Consider the following 21,345-nt stretch of genomic DNA (forward strand, 5'->3'; position numbering starts at 1 on the left):
AAGTATAGATCTGGAACTTAGGAAGGATACTCCACTGATTATCTAATGGTAAATAAACTGAAATATCATAGCACAACATTTTGATCAGCAATAATCATGAACCTAGGCCAGAAGAAAAATCATAAGGTCTTGAAGGTAAGAAGTGGATTATCCTTCACCTGAAATGTTTGTCTTTTCATCCTGAAATGCGAGGCAAATGTTGGATCATGATAATTAGAAACCACAGTTTCCACAAATCCCTTCACTCGATTGGGATGTTCTCTTTTATTCTGGACGGCAAGGGCAGTGTAACATCGAGCATATTTTGCAGTATTAACATGTATCAGTATTTGATACATATACGTGACTAAAAACAATTATTATCTCCATAACTTTAAGTGTTTTATTAGGGTTTCTGGTTTAGTAAAGCCTGCATTATGATGCATGGTACAATGATGCATTAATAAAATGATAATATTGTTTGAATTAATGACGAGAGTTACACATTACCTAACAGTTTAATTCATTAGCCCAGAGACACACTGAACAAACTGTAACTTGTAAATTTACTCTTGGTATTCTTGAAAATACAGAGATGTTTTACTTTAATAAAACCATTTATGAAAGCTAGCACTGAAGCAGTTTCTGCTGAATGATAGCCCATATGACAATTCACAATAACTTTAACTGTGTTTAAATCACTCATGGGTAGGTTTATCTAAAATATAATAAATTATTCATTGCTTTATATTAGATTTAATTATTCTCAGGAATGTGGAGCCACCGCGTTGAAATGTACTTCTAAATAATGATATTTAATGATGTAATGCTAGTATTTGTCACATATCACATGTTAGAGGAGGAGCACTTCTCTCTTCTATAAAACGTCTGCTGGCTTCATCTGTAACCTGAGATCCTGCAAACAAGGATAAAGTAAGTAAAACACTCATTGTTGTTTTTCCTTACCAGTTTGAATTTAAAGAAATTATAGTTTTCTACTTCATAATTCATATATTATTTGATATTGAAGGTGTTTAATCATTTGAGAATATCTGAAATATTTTTTAAACATAATACGTATTTCTAAAATTTCCAGACTTTTCTCAGACTACAATGTCAATGTCTGACAACATCAAGAAACAATCTGGGATGGAGAATGAGGAGAAGAAAAAGGAAAATTCCAGCCTTGACCAGCTTGAAACTGAGATCAGTAAACTCAGCATAAAGGTAATGGTAGAACAATGCATACTGTATGATAGATGCCTATACATTTTTCTAGTAAATTACATGGAACAGTTCACTTAAAAATAAAAATTCTGCCATGGTTTACTAACTAATTATTTCACCCCAAACCTATATTACTTAGAGTAAGCTTCTTCTAGTTAACATTAATGTAATATTTATAATACTTTTACAGAATTTATTAGTACGAGGTGATGTTGATTGATTGTTGATTGACTAAAAGAAAACTTATAAACATCAAAATCAACCTAGATTCTTCTTCTTCTTCTTCTTTTTATTATTATTATTTTTTTTTATTTATTATTATTATCATTATTATTATTATTATTATACAGATATTAAGTGCTGTAAAAAGTTGGATGGGGATCAGGGGCTATAGTTGAATAAATGTTGAGTAAACGGTTTATCTCTTTCTAGGACTCATCTGACAGAAAAGATATCAGAGTCAAATTTTTGATCAATGTTGCAGTGGGAGTGACACCTGAAATGAGCACAAATGCTGAATCACATTGTCAGAAGTTTCTTGATCTTCTGAAAAGTCAAGCCTTCAGGGATGAGGATGGGTTACGTTATGAGGACATTGCTGTCGTTTTTGGCCTTAATGGAAAAGAATCAGATAAAGAAATTATAAAAACTGAGTTGAGAAAAACTGTTGAAAGTGAAATCACTTTTAAAAAATGGGGCTTTCTATGGTCAGATGATAACAAAATCCCATATCGACTAATAAGAGAGGAAAATAAACAATCTGAGCACACCAAGGAATTTGTAAGAAATTTCAGGGAGAACAACCCTGAAGTTCCAATCTACTTCTGCTTTTTTGATGCAGACACAGTTGGTTTTAATGAGGTGTTGAGTTCTTACATAGATGTAATCAGTGAGCACAACTACCCAACAGTAATGTCAACTGGTTTTCTGTTCCCTGAAGACAGTGAGTTCAGAATACAGAGTGACCATGACCGAGAAGTGCGCATAATAACAGCTGAGCACTTTCCTCTGGGCACTTACTACCCAGAGCCTAACTTCTGCGTGCTTCTACCTGATGGATGTGACACTCTTCCTGAGTGTTTTAATGGTGCAGAAGATACACAAATGAACATGGAATCTCCTGTTTTGATAAGACAAGTAAAACAACGCAAGGGTTTCTCTGCTGTGTTTGCAAACAAAAAACCAATTATTACATGTGATTCAAGACAAAAACATAGTCACACCAAACCACGGACCTGGGCAATTAGCGCTTATACACACAGAGAGCTTATAATCACTAGTAGGTGTAAAGAAGAATATATAAGAGACAGGACTAATGCATGTGGTATATATTACTTTGCTATATCTTTGTTAGGGACTCTTTTAAAGTCAGAAAAGAGGGCACAAGAGATAGAAATGGGTGAATATTTTGCAGGTGATGGTGCAGATAAAGTAATTCAGGCAGCTAAAGCTGTTCGAGGATATCTAAGCCAAATAAATGCAGAACAGAATGATGCCAGAGGTTTGGAAGATCCACGAGAGCAAGAAGAGACAGAAGAGCAAGAAGAGACAGAAGAGTCAGAAGAACTAGAAGAGACAGAAGAGCTAGAAGATCCAGAGCAAAGAAGAGCTAGAAGAGAGAGGAAGAAGAGGTAGAAGAGCTAGAAGGAAGGCTAGAAGATCACAGAAGAGTCAGCAAGACGATAAGAAGAAAGAGTCAGAGTCAAAAGATCCTAGAAGAGACAGAAAGTAGAAGAACTACAACAACTAGAAGAGATAGAGCTAGAGCTGGTTAGAAGACCAGAAGTCACAGTTTTTAAAGACTCATAAGAAGAGCATCCACTAAATACACAGTTCCTAGCATTGATCAAGAAGAGACTGCAGTCCATCGTTATGAGATAGAACTTTTTAGAAGAGACTTGAAGCCTAGAAGTGTGTAACTTTTTCCTAGTTACTATTTAAAGTCCAGTTTTTTGTGACCTGAAGCGTGATTGCAAAAACAACTTTGGTAGCGAAGGCTATTAGTGAAGACCAGTTTATGGTACGACAGGAGCCAAAGCCATTAAGTCAATTATCTATGTGGTCCTGTAATATACATTTGTTGAACAACTGATCCGGAACTGGAGCTTGTGTATTTCCTATGTTAAAACAGGTAGCTGGTGCAAGAGACTGTAAAATGTCCAGCATTTTGTGACCATAGGGAGAATGATGAATAGTTATCCTGGTAGGTGGTAGAAGACTAGTTTAGGTACGCAGGAGCATTTTAAGGGACTATACACAACAGGGCCTTATAAGTATGTAATAATATTTTGTAACTGATACGGAACTGAATAGGTAGCTGGTGCAGAGACTGTAAAATTGGGGTAATATGATCATATTTTCTTGACCTGGTAAGGACTCTAGCCACTGCATTTTGGACTACCTGTAGCTTGTTTATTGAGGATGCAGGACAACCACCTCACATTACAATAGTCCAGTCTAGAGGTCATGAATGCATGAACTATCTTTTCTGCATCAGAAACAGGTAACATGTTTCGTAGCTTGGGAATGTTTCTAAGATGGAAGAATGGTGTTTTTGTAACATGGGAAATATGATTTTCAAAAGACAAGTTACTGTCTAATATAACACCTAGATTTTTGACTGTAGAGGAAGTAACAGTACATCCGTCTAGTTGCAAACTGTAATCTATGAGATTCTGTGTAATGTTTTTTTGGTCCAGTAAGTTATATCTTTGTCTTATCTGAATTTAATAGAAGAAAATTATTGGTTATATTATGTTTTACATTTTTAACACACTCTGCTAGCTTAGATTATTTTAGAAGTTTCACCTGGTCTTGTTGAGATATATAGTTGAGTATCATCAGCATAAAAGTGGAAACTAATACCGTATTTTCTAATGATATTACCAAGGGGCAACATGTTTATTGAAAATAGCAGAGGACCTAGGACAGATCCTTGTGGCACTCCATATTTTACTGGTGATAAATGAGATGACTCATTTAAATAAAAAGAGTGGTAGCGATCGGACAGGTAGGATCTAAACCATCTTAAAGCCTGCCCTTGGATACCTGTATAGTTTTGTAATCTATCTATGAGTATGTCGTGATCTATGGTGTCGAACGCAGCACTAAGATCAAGTAAAACTAGCAATGAGATGCAGCCTTGGTCTGATGCAAGAAGCAAGTCATTTGTAATTTTAACAAGTGCAGTTTCTGTGCTATGATGGGGCCTGAAACCCGTCTGAAATTCTTCATAGAGATAATTTTTTGCAGGTAGGAGCACAATTGAGCAGACACAACTTTTTCTAAAATTTTAGACATAAATGGAAGATTTGAAATGGGTCTGTAATTTGCCAGTTCACTAGGATCTAGTTGTGGTTTCTTAATAAGAGGCTTAATAACCGCCAGCTTGAATGGTTTTGGGACGTGACCTAAAGATAACGACGAGTTAATAATATTGAGAAGCGTTTTTTCTGCTACAGGTAACAACTCTTTCAGTAATTTAGTGGGTACAGGATCTAATATACAAGTTGTTGGTTTAGATGCAATGATAAGTTTATTTAGCTCTTCCTGTCCTATAGTTGTAAAGCACTGAAGTTTATCTTTGGGTGCGATGGATAAAACTAAAGTATTAGACGCTGTAGAATCTACATTTGTTATTGTATTTCTGATGTTATCTATTTTATCAGTGAAGAAATTCATAAAGTCATTACTATTTAACTGTGAGGGAATATTTAGATTGGGTGGCGTCTGGTTATTTGTTAATCTAGCCACTGTGCTAAATAAAAACCTTGGACTGTTTTGGTTGTTTTCTATGAGTTTGTGGATATGCTCAGCCCTGGCAGTTTTTAGAGCCTGTCTATAGCTGGACATACTGTTTTTCCACGCAATTCTGAAAACTTCCAAGTTAGTTTTTCTCCATTTGCGCTCAAGACTACGAGTTTCTTTCTTTAGAGCGTGGGTATTACTGTTGTACCATGGCACAGTACATTTTTCTCTAACCTTTTTCAATTTGATGGGGGCAACAGCTTCTAATGTATTAGAGAAGATAGTGCCCATGTTGCCAGTCATTTTGTCTAGTTCATGTGTATTTATGGGTACACAGAGCAGTTGAGATAAATCAGGCAGGTTATTTGCGAATCTGTCTTTGGTGGCTGGAACAATAGTTCTGCCCGGACGATAACGCAAAGCTATATAGTTATTATCATCAATAAGCAGAATGCACGATTCAAGGAAATGGTCAGTAACATCATCACTTTGAGGTACGATATCTATGTCAGTAAGATCGATTCCATGCGATATAATTAAATCTAGCGTATGATTAAAACGATGAGTGGGGCCCGGTGACATTTTGCTTTACTCCAAAACAGTTTAATAAGTCAGTAAACGCAAGTCCTAATGCATCATTTGTATTATCAACGTGAATGTTAAAATCTCCGAAAATTAGCGCTTTATCAGCGGTAACCAACAGGTCTGAGAGGAAATCTCCAAATTCTTTTAGGAATTCTGTATAAGGCCCTGGTGGTCTATACACAGTAGCCAGAGGAAGAGATACAATAGATTTCTTTTGCATATCTGACAGTGTAACATTTAGCAGAAGTATTTCGAATGATTTAAACCTGTATCCTGTTTTCTGGGTAACATTAAGAATATCACTTTATATTGTTGCAACACCTCCCCCACGACCAGTCTGACGGGGCTCATGATTATAACAGTAATTTGGTGGAGTAGACTTATTTAGACCAATATAATCATTTGGTTTTAGCCAGGTTTCAGTCAAGCAGAGTACATCAAAACTATTATCTGTGATCATTTCATTTACAATAACTGCTTTGGGTGTGAGTGATCTAATGTTTATTAGCCCAAACTCTAGAATTATCAATTAATTATTATCAATTAATTTGTTGCTTGAAAAAAAAATTATATTGTCAGAATACACAACACTTTCTGAATGGCCAAATATGTGCAATACTTTGAGTGTCAGGCATTTTGGTGAGTAGTGGATTATATATATATACACTCACCGGCCTCTTTATTAGGTACACCTGTTCAATTGCTTGGTAACAGGAATCACAAATTGCTAATCAGCCAATCACATGGCAGCAACTGATGTGGTGAAGAGGACTTGCTGAAGTTCAAACCGAGGGCATGTTTGTTGAAGATTGTGGATTTAAGTGACTTTGAACGTGGAATGGTTGTTGGTGCCAGACGGGCTGGTCTGAGTATTTCAAAAACTGCTGATCTACTGGGATTTTGACGCACAACCATCTCTAGGGTTTACAGAGAATAGTCCAAAAAAGAGAAAATATCCAGTGAGTGGCAGTTGTGTGGACGAAAATGCCTGATTTCAGAGGTCAGAGGAGAATGAGCAGACTGGTTAGAGATGATAGAAAGGCAACAGTAATTTAAATAACCACTCGTTACAACCAAGGTATGCAAGGTATGAACGCACAACATGTCGAACCCTGAAGCAGATGGGCTACAGCAGCAGAAGATCACACCGGATGCTGTTCCTGTCAGTTAAGAACAGGAAACGGAGGCTACAATTCACACAGGCTCACCAAAACTGGACAACAGAAGATTGGAAAGATTGGAAAGTGAGTTGTTTTGTATCAGTGTTTTTCAGATGCTTATTTATCTTTGACATTTTTATTGGTCTTTCCTTTTTTTGATACATGACTGAATACATTAATTATCTCCATCGAGTGTTTAATAAGTTATTTCTGGTTTCCTAGAACTGTTTAGTTCAGTAAAGCTGAACTTGAGTTGATTTACATATTCTACATTTCAATCCTTGTTCTTTTTTCCTGAAATGAGTGCTATAGAGTATGACTATTCTCAGCATTAGATCATATTTGCCATCATTGTATGTAAAAGATGTTGAGAAACAGCTCCTTAGTCAGCAAATCATGGTCATTGTCTTCATGTTCACCTGAAAACTACAGGAGTGGTAAAGCTGGACTGAAAGACAAGTGAATGACACAACTAAAATAAAAACTAGAAAAGTTTCATACTTTGTTCTAATGGTGGCCAATACATTCCAAAAACACCTGACATGCAAAGAAATCAAACTCTTTTCTTTGAAATGAATCTTGGACACGCAGGCCTAGTTAAAATATTTGTTTGATGGGAGGCAAACAAGTTAGAACTTAAGTTCCCTATAAGGTTGTCACTATAGCCTGTGAGTCAGCACTGAAACAGCTGATTTATAGGTGTAAAAAATCTTTAATTTCATACATTTTTTAGATAATCAGTTTTATGGTTCACTGGCTGTCGAGCTTAAAAAAGCTCAGAGAAGTACAATTAAAGTGTCACGAGAATATTCCACAATCACTATATTCCATTTTTTTCTGGAGCCATGTAATAGTTTTGTGTGAGGAACAGATAAAGTTATTTACTGAAAAGCTTATGTGAAAAAATCTTGCTTGACAGCTCACCATTTAGTTTTATTCGTATAGAAGAGATTTGTGTAAAAAGTTATATAGGTTTTTGAAAGACACAAGGAGAAAATATTATTTTTTTGCATGCACTAACCCTTTAAGAAACATTTTAGATTGTACACAGTGTCATCTACATTTTTAGGATATGTAAAAACAGCAGCTGAATTGATTAATGCAGTTGAATTTGTGTAAACTGTTGATCTTTTTCTAGAGCATCTGACAGAAAAGAAATCAAAGTAAAATTTTTGATCAATGTCCAATGGAGGTTACACCTGAAATGAGTTCCAGCTCTGAATCACATTTTCAGAAGTTTCTTGATTTTCTTCTAAATCACAAAGATTTCAGGAAAGAAGATGAGGTCCGTTATAAGGATATTGCTGTAATCTTAGGTCTCAATGGAAGGAAATCAGATGTTCAGAAGAACAAAAGAATGCTGAGAGTAACATTCATTTTAAAAAATGGGTTTTACATGGTCAAATGACAATGGAGAATTAATCAGTTCTGTTTCTACTATTGTTTTCTGTATTTTAGTAGTCCAATTCAATAGCACGCAATAAACAACTAAAACACAAATTATTATTATTATTTTTTTAATTTATTTATAGTTTTTTTACAGTCCCAAGTCCTTCAATAGTGACAGCAAACAGAGAAAAATAAAAGGAGGAAGGCAAATAACAATATGTTAACAATTTATTTGTTGCTTGAAAAATCTTATATTGTCAGAATACTCAACAACTTCTAAATAGCCATCATAAGAGAATGATGTGAGCAGACACAAAAGATGTGTCCAAAAACTTCCAATGTCCCTTTAGTGCACTACTTTGGGTTTCAGACATTTTGGTGAGCACTGGAGATTATCTACTGTACTTATTCCTTCCAATAATGCATCACAATAAGAAGTTTATATGCTCAACAGCCCTCTCATATACAACCCCGGTTCCAAATAAGTTGGGACACTGTACAAATTGTGAATAAAAACAGAATGCAATGAGGCGGAAGTTTCAAATTTCAATATTTTATTCAGAATACAACAGATGACATATCAAATGTTTAAACTGAAAAAATTTATTATTTTAAGGGAATAAGTTGATTTTAAATTTCATGGCATCAACACATCTCAAAAAAGTTGGGACAAGGCCATGTTTACCACTGTGTGGCATCTACTCTTCTTTTTATAACAGTCTGCAAACGTCTGGGACTGAGGAGACAAGTTGCTCAGTGTTGTCCCATTCTTGTCTAATACAGGCTTCTAGTTGCTCAACTGTCTTAGGTCTTCTTTGTCGCGTCTTCCTCTTTATGATGCGCCAAATGTTTTCTATGGGTGAAAGATCTGGACTGCAGGCTGGCCATTTCAGTACCCATATCCTTCTTCAACGCAGCCATGATGTTGTAATTGATGCAGTATGAGGACTGGCATTGTCATGTTGGAAAATGCAAGGTCTTCCCTGAAAGAGACGACGTCTGGATGGGAGCATATGTTGTTCTAGAACTTGGATATACCTTTCAGCATTGATGGTGTCTTCCAGATGTGTAAGCTGCCCATGCCACACGCACTCATGTAACCCCATACCATCAGAGATGCAGGCTTCTGAATTGAGCACTGATAACAACTTGGGTTGTCCTTTTTGACCTATAGAGTTTTAGCCGGCAACGGCAAATGGCACGGTGGATTGTGTTCACCGACAATGTTTTCTGGAAGTATTCCTGAGCCCATGTTGTGATTTCCATTACAGTAGCATTCCTGTATGTGATGCAGTGCCGTCTAAGGGCCCGAAGATCACGGGCATCCAGTATGGTTTTCCGACCTTGACCCTTACGCACAGAGATTTTCCCAGATTCTTTGAATCTTTGGATGATATTATGCACTGTAGATGATGATAACTTCAAACTCTTTGCAATTTTTCTCGGAGAAACTCCTTTCTGATATTTCTCCACTATTTTTCGCCGCAGCATTGGGGGAATTGGTGATCCTCTGTCCATCTTGACTTCTGAGAGACACTTTCACTCTGAGAGGCTCTTTTTATACCCAATCATGTTGCCAATTGACCTAATAAGATGCAAATTGGTCCTCCAGCTGTTCCTTATATCCTTTCCGGCTTATTGCTACCTGTTTCAACTTTTTTGGAATGTGTAGCTCTCATGAAATCCAAAATGAGCCAAGATTTGGCATGACATTTCAAAATGTCTCACTTTCAACATTTGATATGTTATCTATATTCTATTGTGAACAAATTATACGTTTTTGAGATTTGTAAATTATTCCATTCCTTTTTTACTCACAATTTGTACAGTGTCCCAACTTTTTTGGAATCGGGTTTGTACAAGATTTAGTATTATCAGTCACACTTTAGTTTAAGGACCAATTCTCACAATTAACAAACTAACTATTACCTAACTAACTTAACTAACTATTAACTATGGCTTTTGCCTCAGTAAACTCCTAATTACTGCTTATTAATATTAAAGTAGTTGTTAAGTTTAGGTATGGTGAAAGATTAAGGGATGTAGAATATGCTCATGCAGAAAAAGTCATTAATATCGGCTTTGTAAGTACTAATAAACAGCCAATATGCTAGTAAAGTGCATGATAGTAAACAACTAGTTAATAGTGAAAATTGGTCCCTAAACTAAAGTGTTACCATATTATCTTAATTCACTTACTGATTTTTGTTCAGTCCTTTTGTTGAAGTAGATTTTTTCATTCACCACAAAGTGAATCTTTCTTCCTCCACCAGATGTCAGCATCTGCTTCATTTGTGGTACACTTCACAATATACAACTGCTATGGGTGGTCATATGATTTAAAAACACTCCTGTTGTATTTTTGACAGCTTTAAATAGTTTATTTTCAGAGGGGGAAAAAACTGATGCAAGTGTGGTCTCTGTTACCATACATAAATTCTACCACTATATGACTATTTAAACTGTAAAGATGATACATAATATTTTTGTCATATGGGAGCCCCTGGTTGTAATGAGTAGTTATTTAAGTTAAGGTTTTTATCAGCTTGAACCATTCTGCTCATTTTCTTCTGACCTCTGCATTACAGCCTTTCCATGCACTATAATGTTGTATTCAGTTGTAGGTAGATTATAAATAACCTGAATGTTGTTGTTTGAATCTTTGAATCAGGCGTTTAAAAAAGGCTGTGCATTATTGTAATGTTTTCACCAATGTCCAGTGACATTACTTAATCTCTGTCAATGTATGGCCATTACAACCTTCTAACACCCCATAAGACTGACTCTTTCACCACAGCATGTGTCTAATATCACACATGATTACTCTCATCGCAGGGATGTGAAGATAAACATTGAAACTGTCTTAGCTATGACGCAGATATTTCTCATGGAATTCACACAGGGTAAAGACAATTTCTTGATGTACTGCACATATAAACATTAAAAATATCAGAATACTGTATTGTAAGAATACTCTTAGTTTTTATTTTTAATACCAAATCTATAAGTAGGCACATTTCTCACTCTAGATTTAGTACAAGATGGTTATACTCATAGTAGGTCACAAACAGTGAGGTCTCTATATTTCAATATACAGTTTGCTTAACCAGTGATATAGTGTGTTCCAAACAAAGTCAAATTATGATCAATATTTGAAGTAGTTTAGTAGTGTTTTGAATGAATTAGTTTTGTTAAACAAATTGGTCGAGCGAATGATTCAAAGACTTACACATAAAGATAGCAACTCGTCACCACCAATTGGAGTAGCAATCGAACCTGTGGAATGCGGTTGATGCTAAGAGAGAAAAGTCCCAGAAATACACTTCAACACTCTCAGCCAATCAAATTCAAAGAGTATAACTAACTGTTGACTTGTGCCTAATAGATTAATAAAAGATGAATGAATTAGTCTATTAAGGGCCTTTCTTTAAAACTCATTCAAATCCCAGAGTGGCATATTATAAACCATACATTAAAATTATCTTAAACATACTTTACCACACTGCAATGATTTATTATGAAGTCTTGGGCCCGTAAAGATCCTATGTATGCCACTGAATTCAAGCGTCTTTAGTTTCAAATGTTATACACTGATGATGATAACTCTTCCTTATTTTAATAATTACCACTTGTCACTGTTCAAATTGATTTTTTTCTCCCTTTTGGTGCTTTTTTAGGAAATAATTACAGTTATTTGGAGGTAAAAGGAATACTTGAACTACTTATACAGACGCAAAAACGCGAAGGGTGTGTGACATTTATGACATTGCACCTCCCAAAAACATCCCTTGCAAACCAATTAAATACAACAACACCAAATAAAGGCAGTGGGTGCGTTTGTTTGTTGCTTTGACAGGTTAATTATTCAACCCCTGTTGCTGTGGAAGTTTCACACAAAGACGACATTGACATGGCGCCCTTTTGCTAAATGAATTGACCGTTGTATTGTACTCAGAGGCACAATATTTATATGTACACAATAAAGATATTAAAGTAAAAAGGTAATTACATCTATTGGAATGTTATGATCGGAGAATCCTCACAGCATAATTGACTCTTTGTTTTTAAAGATTAGAGGTGTGAAAAGACTAAGAGGTTGGTATAGGTGACCGTGTTCATGTTATATTTGTCTCGTCTCTGTATGTGTGTTAGATCTCTTTGCTTTGCATCAGTTTTAGCCTAATGAATATATGAGGCTTTGAGACTGATGATTACAGATTATTATAGAATAGTTTCCAAATGATTTGTATGATGATGTAATAGGGTCTTTCTATTAAAAGGGTGCCTTTTCCATTTTGAAAGCATGATTTGAGTCAGGGTATTTTTATTTTTATTTTTAATCATTATACGCCTAATTTAAGTCCCATGTTATACACTGATGATGATAACTCTATATTTTAATAATTACCATCTGTCAGTGTTCAAATAGTGTTTTGGTGTTTTTTAGGAAACAATTAAATCTATTTGGATGAACACTACAGCTGCAAAATACAGTTAATTTAAAAAACTATAAGCAGTAAAGTTCAAATTAGAATTTTTTTTTTTAAGAATATGGGTATAAAACACAAGAAGACTGTAAAAGCAGCCTAGTGAGTAGATGAGTTTTCATGTTCAGCGTCCTGACGTTTTATGTACCTGACAAGTCTCATTTGGCCACTTGTTAGCAACTGTATATTTCAAGACATGTAAAAGCTTAAACTTGTCAACGTCAAAATGTGTGAGATTGCAAATAACATCAAAGTAGGCAGGATACAATGAAAATTATACTGAAGCTGAGTGCAAATTCCGAGATGATGCATCAGATGAACAAGTCTGTAAAATCTAAGTAACTGAGCATTTACTGTAATTATTGACAACTGTTTTACAACAAAAATTTAAGTAATATCCAGTGATGCAAACTATTTGCCATTATGAATAATGCAAAAAGCCTACATCATTTATGTAATTCATGTTATGTAATGTGAAATGTAATATGTGAATATGCAATATGTAGTTTTAAAATAATGCATGACGATAAAGAATAAAAACATTTGTAGGCATATCGTCCGTGAGTCTTCTCCCGTTCCCTGTGTGGATATTCCCTGTGCTCGTTTCGATTATCCATGTCTCCATCGTTCCTCCCAGCACAGTTTGTGACACATATTAGGCATACAATTAAGAGTAAATGTGCATGCTAAAAAAATACAAATATTATTTGCAAATAGTTCAAATGCATTACTTTCCTATTTCCTAATTTCTATATAATTTTTTGTAATATTGTGAAAACATTTGAGAGTTTTGTGCACATGTTTTGAGAAAATTATTTGCATGATTTGTAATTTGTATAAAATTAATGAAAACGTACAATCTGTTTATAATGGCAATTATAAAGTATTCCGATCACTGTTAACTGTTTTGAGAACAGTGACCTGAGTTTGGAGACGTGTCAAATCGATTGAGAAAAACTTTAAAAGAGTTTGTGTGTGTATTATATATATATATATATATGTATATATATATATATATATGTATATATATATATATAAATTTGACAGGTTTTAAGTCCCACATACAGATTGAAACTTACAGTTACACCCTGTAGACCCACTTAACTGAAGATTTGCTATAAGCTAAACCACATCATATGAATAATGTGCCTTCTTTCATAGGTGAAAAATAAATATTGTGGATAAAATGTCTATCCTGCAGCGCAATGGCAACATTTCTAAGAAAACCATTTAAAAACGTAATGAATATTTAATTTGCATGCATAGATCATGATCTCTATATGTCAGTAGTGGTGTGTGTGATTGGAGCAGTGTACGGACAGAGCACAGAGGAGATAAATTTAGCCCAGGGTGATATTAATAGATTCAGTGTCAGCCATGCCTGGCTGGTGCACACCTGCACAGAGGCAAAATTACACACTCGTGCACACACATACACACACACACACTAAACCATGCACAAGTATACACACAAACAGGCTTACATACACACACACACTGTCCTGGTGACAGGGGATTTTGTGTCCTTGATCAGGGTTTGGATGGGGGCGCTGGTGTCCTCATGTCCTTCATTTGGAGTTTGGTTGGGTACATCTGAAATGCAGTGCTTTCCAAATGTAGATAATTAGCTGCATTACAAAAGATGTTACACTAGTGATGTAATCTTTTCTCACACCCTTATCTGTTCCAACTTCAAGAAAATCTTGACTTTTTTGTTCCTCAAACGGATTTAGTATTAACTAAATAGAATTTAAAAAATAAAAAGAAAGAAAGAAAAAATGGATTCTGAATATCTACAAGAACAAACTGGATGAGTGTTGTTTTTCTATATAGGTGTTGACGTGATATACAGAGCATTTTATTTTTCTATGCCCATATTTGATATGCACTTCAGAAAACATAATGAAACTGATATAATTTCACAACCTATTTGTTTATTGAAACTTTAGATATAATAATAATAATAATAATAATAATAATAATAATAATAATAATAATGCATATATTTCATGCATTGCCTCATATTGGATACATCATGCTTTTGTGCTTCATGTAATGATATAATGAATATAAGGAGCTCACACTTGCCTAGCCCAAACTGAGCAAAAATATGCAGTTTAGTAGAGATGTTGTCATTTGTATGGTCAATATGTCTTTGCAAGATGATATATAAATGCTTTATGTTTTATTATCAAAGCTTTGTATTTTTTAGTTCATTGTATTTTATTATATTTTTGTCAGTCAGACAACAGAAGGTATGTAGTAGACACATAAATGAATGAATGAATGAATGAATGAATGAATGTTAACATTTTTAATATTACGGTCACAAATCTGGTCTATGAACTTCCATACACACGCCACTTAGACATTCCCCCAAGACTCCATTTACACACTCACCTGTTTCCAGTAACCCGGACACTATAAAGGTTGCTCTCACTCACATACACATGCTCAGTATTGTTTAGCTTAGCTACCTTACCAAGTGCTTCCTATTTTCCTGTTTCCCAGTCTTGTTCCTTGCCTCGTTATCTTGATCCTTGCCTGTTTATCTCTCCTCTAATCGTTTGCTGCCTTCCTTGATCTTTTGCCTGTTTTGGATTTTTCTCTTGCCTTGCCCTCTGGACTCTGTTTGCTGGTGTATGACCTTTGCCTGTCTGACTTCCCTCAGTGTTTGATTAAAAGCTGCAATTGGATCCGACCTTGCCTACAATACCCTGATTGTTATTTGCAACATCAAAACTAAATTTAAGGATATAAGTAGCAGAAATACTGTAACTCTTTGATGTTATCAACTGCAGATCGCCACTTTTTACAATGTGGCCCTAACGTCATTCTAACATATATATATATTTTTAATTAATATAATTTATTACAACAAAACTCTGATAATTCTGTAAGCAAATCATTTGACTGACTGAACGGAGTTATTTATTTTTAATTATTATTATTTATTTATTAAGTCATTCATTCATTATTAAGACTACACTGAAAGTGATGAAAAATGTAATATATATATATATATATATATATTCAGAGCGATGTAGATTGTAAAGCACAGGAAGCACTAATTCACATTAACTGGTGTTGTAAATAACACAGTGTGATTTGAAGCCATCACTGGTGAGGCCTGAAAGGTGATTACAAGGGTTTTGTGAGCTTTGATTCATAAGGTGGAGAACTGGGAAATGTCAAGATGGGATTAACTGTAATTTAGAGTTGTGAAAATACTGTACTGTGTTGTCATTCTGTTCCATGTGAATATCCCAAGGGAACTGCCAATCCAACACAATCTTCCCCTTTGAGGAACAGGTCGCTCCATGAATTTATTGGAAACGCAGATTCAGGATCAGCTTTCTCTAAAACCAACTGAACTTTAATTGATTTATCAAGTTTTATGTAACTTTTACAGCTTGACTAATTAAGTTATACAAACTTATAAGAGACCACTGATATGCACAGAGAATTAAGACAGGAGTAATTAACAATAGCTGTTTAATTATTCTTGCTTTAGCCTTCTAGTCACACAATGCTGTTTATAGAAAGTAAGAGGCGGCAACATGCGCTATGAAATATGTATATAATCAGTTTTATGTAGGAGGTGGTGCACATGGGAAAATGTGAGATCTTTATAAGAGTTGCAGAAGATTTTTGCTTGAAGAACCATTAAATGTCAGCTGAGAAAGAGACAAGATGGATAAACAGGAGTACAAATTGTAAGAGTTTTCATTTTTGATCATTTCAATTTTTTTTAATTAGCTAGCACCTATATTTGTAATAATCCACTACTATGCACTTACTTACCTTGCAGACTGCATGGTATAATGTATCCCAAAAAGCAGTGTGCATGTCTGGAACTTCCATTTTCAGTGTGATGAATGAAGTGGAAGTCATTTAAACCAAATTGACCAATACCAAGTTTACTTAGCTTTTAAAATTATTTTACTTTATTTAATTTACTAAATATTTACTTAATATATTAGTTATTAAAATGTTATCACATTTTTATTAAACTATAAGTTTTTGTTTACTAGATTCCATATGCTGATTTAAAAATTTAATTTAATTGGTAATGAAATTGGTAAAGTGTAGAGTATGCCAGAGTACACATTTTGACCTGTTTACAAACACTATCCATTATCCATTCCGATCATATATACGATCTATAAAAATAAGTTTTGCTTTTGATCTATGCTTTATGGAAGTAGTGAAAAGACCATTATTTTTTCCCAAACATTGAAAGTTAATTTACTTTCATGCCAGTGACAGTTTTAAAGCCAATTAAATCTGTATAGGCGATACTGGAAAGCCGCCCTCTCTGTACGAGCAACTGTATGGCAGTCCGTGCAAGTGTTAAGTACAAAGTAAGATGAAACTAATTGGCTTATCTGTCATGGTATATAGAAATAGACTTAAAGGCCACTGGATGTGAAATAATGCGATGATGGGTTGCTAACACTTCACAATTTAACGGCACGCTGTAAACATCTGTGTGTGAGTCTTTTAAATATTACCTTGTATATTTTGGTGCTCATCAAATGGAAGGATACTTAGACTTTTAGAAAAAAAAAAAAAAAAAAACCTTGTGCAGCAGTTAGGTTATTTACGTTCATGTAGTGCATGGTGACCCTCTGTATCTTCTCCAGGACCACACGCCTCAGTAGCCTGATATAATTGGAGCTTACCAGCCAGCCAATGTGCTTCTTCTGCAATTAGTGTCACACCAATATAGAAAACAGTTATTATTCCTAATGGTTTTCTAGTTAGAGAGAGAGAGGGAATATGGGAACATAAACTCTGCTCCAAATTCAAATGAGCTGCCATGTTTCCTTAAGAAATATACATGGAACTGCAAGTGAGTGATTTGAAGTGCTCTACAAGAGCTTGGACTTTGCATGCTACACAAATAGCACTTCTCAAGTTCAGCAGACGCACATGAAACTTGATTTACAATTGATTTAATGTTAGCATCTATAAGCTAACAGTGCATGGACAGAAGGTGCGTCCCAGTTCAGGTGTGTTCACATTTGGCAGATTTTTGAAATCCAGTCTTTTCATTGGAAATCTGTGTGACTGAGAATTTCATGTGAGGGCAAAAGATTTTCCCATGCAGATTTTACAAAAGGTTCATGTTTTTCACATATTTGCCACATTTTGCCAACAGAAAGCTGCACCTTCATGGATTATTCTGTGCCATTTTGTAGTATAAATAGTGTGAATAGCGCGTTTACATAAAAAATAAAAAATAAAATTCCAAGTACTAGAGGTGCACTTCACAACCTGGATGAAACTTATTGAAACAAAAAATAAAAAAAATAAAATAAACAAAACAACAACAACAACAACAACAACACACTCATATATATATAGACACACACAGACACAAATACTTTGGAGCAACATAAAAAAAAAAATTATTATAACTTGTTTTAGTCAAATTGATTAGTTGTTCTCAAATTGTTCTCAAATTATATTTATGGTTGTACAGTTGTCTAATGATACCACTTTCGTCAGATTGTTTTGCTTATAAGAGTTTAGTAAGCATTTTTGATATTCCAATATTTTGACAAGCTTTACATGACTGAAAAAAAATCATAATAATAAGCACATGCATACTGTGTAAAACTGTAAATTTTTAATTGCATTTTAAACTATTAAAAAAATGAAACTATTTTTATTTATCATTTCTGGTATCTAAGTAGTACTTTTTTCTTGACACCACTGTCATCTTGGATAGTTTTTTTTTTCTTTTTTTCTTTTCTGAGGTTGTCACAAAAAATTGATTTATACAGCTGAACAATTGAACTGCCATTTTAGGTTAGAACCTCTAACCTAACTTTCTATTTATTACTTTTGCTCATAATTAGGGTTATGTGTTTGTTCAAATCTCATGTAACTTGTTCCATAATACATGGGTACTACTGACATGAATATGACATGATACATTCATTCTGCAATCAGAACTCCTTAGCAACTGTGTAAAAGTACCCTAGCAACCACCCACAAAACTCTTATATTATAATTAAATGTCATTCCAGACTAATAAAGCAATGTGTATATATTAAGAATGTTTATTCCAAAATTAGTACTTGATACAGAAATAATAATTTCATCATATTGATTTACTACACAATCAGAACTTCAATCATGCTTTCTTTGATTAGTCACTGATTCCAAAAATTACAATATAATTTTTTCATACATGAGTTGTGCAAAGAAAATATACACTAGAAAGCAGTTGTACACTGACACAAAATATATAACAATTCATATCTGAAGGCATCGCACAATTCCAAGAATTCAGTGAGAGATTAAGGCCATTTGTACAGTTATTTTCCTGTTTGATTTTTTTTTTTTTTACTCAAAACACCAACAATAACAAAAGAACTGATGAATCTCTTGTAAAACTGTACATGCAAACATAGTGCACGTAATATTTAGATATGAATAGCATACAATATATTATTTGGATATCCTCAGTAAACAAATTTCATGTGAGTCAAGTCACAAATTTAAAAACACTGTGATGATGCTTGACGAGCTGACATCCACGGTGTTTGAGTGTGAACATCTCAGTCTCACTCAAATGAGTAAGCGGATAAATTTACTCTCACATAACGAATGGAGTTTGAGAAGAAAAACACACACGCACACACACACACAGGTGAATGAGCTTGCCAAAGTGGCATTTGCCGTGGCACCAGCAATGCAGAGAGGAAAAGAGCTGAAGGAAAGTAAAGGAATGTTGAGAGAGAAAAAAATAAAAAGATACTATCATCAACCGACCCTCCAAGGGTCAAGTGCTGCTTTTTCACACATGCATCATTCTTCAGTTATTATTCTGAGCAGTTCATGCTTACAAAATTCAAGATTTGAAGTAAGACTTAATCATGACCTTGAAACCTTTTGATTAAGTAGTATGCTCAAATGCTGTAAAGAATGTTTGTAGACAAATTGTGCATACTTAAGAAGATAGTAAAAGAAAAGCAGTTAACAAAGCATTTTTATTATAATAATAATATGTGACCCTGGAGCACAAAACCAGTCATAAGTAGCATGGGTATATTTTTAGCAATAGCCAAAAATATATTGTATGGGACAAAATGATTGATTTTTCTTTATGCCAAAAATCATTTGGATATTAAGTTGAGATCATGTTCCATGAAGATATTCCCTACCATAAATATATTATAACTTAATTTTTGATTAGTATTATGCATTGCTAAGAACTTAATTTGGACAACTTTAAAGGTGATTTTATCAATATTTAGATTTTGCTGCACCCTCAGATTCCAGATTTTCAAATAGTTGTATCTTGGCTAAATATTGTCCTATCATAAAAAATACATACATAAATGTAAAGCTTATTTATGCAGCCCTTTAGATGGTGTATAAATCTCAATTTTGAAAAATTCACACTTATTACTGGTTTTGTGGTCCATGGTCACATATAATATCAAACTTGCTTTACTTTTTTTAGCCAATTCTGCAATTACTAGTACATCACAAGTGCATGCTCATACCTATGGACATGTTTTAAAGGGATACTCAATCCCAAAGTGAAAAGTTTATCATTATTCAGTTACACCCATGTAGTTTCAAACCCGTAAAAGCTTTGTTCGTCTTCGGAACACAATTTACGATATTTTGGATGTAAACAGGGAGGCTTGAGACTCCCATAGACTGCCAAATAAATAACAGTGTCAAGGTCCAGGAAAGTATGAAAAGCATCATCAGAATAGTCCATCTGCCACCAGTGATTTAACCATAATGTTATGAAGTGACGACAATTCTTTTTGTACACAAAGAAAACAATTCTGAGCAGTACGCAGATGGCGTATGCTCTTCTATATCAGCCGCGCCACAAGGATAAGTTTTTTAACGCATATTTACGCTTTGGTTTGAAAGCAAACAATGCATCGGCGCCGCACGGCTGACACAGAAGAGCGTACGCCATCTGCGAACAGCTCAGAATTGCCAAAATGGCGCTACGCTGATTTGAAGAGACACAGAGGAGAAGAATTATTGAATAAAGTCGTTATTTTTGTTTTCTTTGTGTACAAAAAGTACTCCCGTTGCTTTATAATGTTACGGTTGAATCACTGATGGCAGATGGAGTATTCTGACGATGCTTTTCATACCTTCCTGGACCTTGACACTGTTATTTACTTGGCAGTCTATGGGACAGTCACAAGCCTCCCTGTTTTCATCCAAAATATCTTAAATTGTGTTCCGAAGACGAACAAAGCTTTTACAGGTTCAGAACAACATGGGGGTAAGTGATTAATGAAAACATTTTCATTTTTGGGTGGATTAACCCTTTAACAACCACAATGTCTTGTATTTTATCTCTTTAAAATAACTATATTTGTCTAATACCTTTTACTTTAATTAAAATTATAGTTCCTTTGATATTTTGTAAAGACATTCGTACATACTGTACATATTGGTTCAGCAGATTTGTCACAAGTGTCTGAATGCTTTTCGGGGCGATTTTATGTGTTAATATCTCATGAATATTGTATGTGTGACAAAGCAGCATAACTGAAATGACAATCTTGAATTCCCGAACAGCAGTTAATCAGGGAATGTTCCCCTTCAGCATGAGGCTGTTACCCAAAATAGTTCACTACACTAGTGTGTGAAGAAAAAACGAGTTGCTACATACTAGAAGAGTCACATTTGCTATGTGTGAATGTTTTGGAACAAAAACATGTTGTTTTAGTATTTTGCAATGGAAAAAAAAGAAGAAATCTACTAAATGAAGTGAA

General features: G+C 34.5%; 1 protein-coding gene and 1 long non-coding RNA gene across 2 annotated transcripts; one reads left to right on the forward strand and one right to left on the reverse strand.

Annotated features, from left to right (window-relative positions):
• Positions 1–800: 800 nt before the first annotated feature.
• LOC122137128 lies at positions 801–2,841 on the forward strand. Its single transcript, XM_042722648.1, has 3 exons — positions 801–912; positions 1,076–1,206; positions 1,639–2,841. Exons 2-3 carry the CDS (start codon positions 1,093–1,095, stop codon positions 2,839–2,841), a joined length of 1,317 nt encoding a protein of 438 aa, XP_042578582.1. The 5' UTR covers positions 801–912; positions 1,076–1,092.
• Positions 2,842–13,995: 11,154 nt separating this feature from the next.
• LOC122137052 lies at positions 13,996–19,696 on the reverse strand. The gene is made up of 3 exons (XR_006154553.1): positions 19,217–19,696; positions 17,224–17,230; positions 13,996–14,021 (listed from the first exon to the last, which is right to left on the reverse strand). It is a non-coding gene; the product is annotated as an uncharacterized LOC122137052 (long non-coding RNA).
• Between the last annotated feature and the right edge of the window lie 1,649 nt (positions 19,697–21,345).

Source organism: Cyprinus carpio, chromosome B4 (assembly GCF_018340385.1).
Source record: "Cyprinus carpio isolate SPL01 chromosome B4, ASM1834038v1, whole genome shotgun sequence".
NCBI classification, from domain to species: Eukaryota; Metazoa; Chordata; class Actinopteri; order Cypriniformes; family Cyprinidae; genus Cyprinus; species Cyprinus carpio.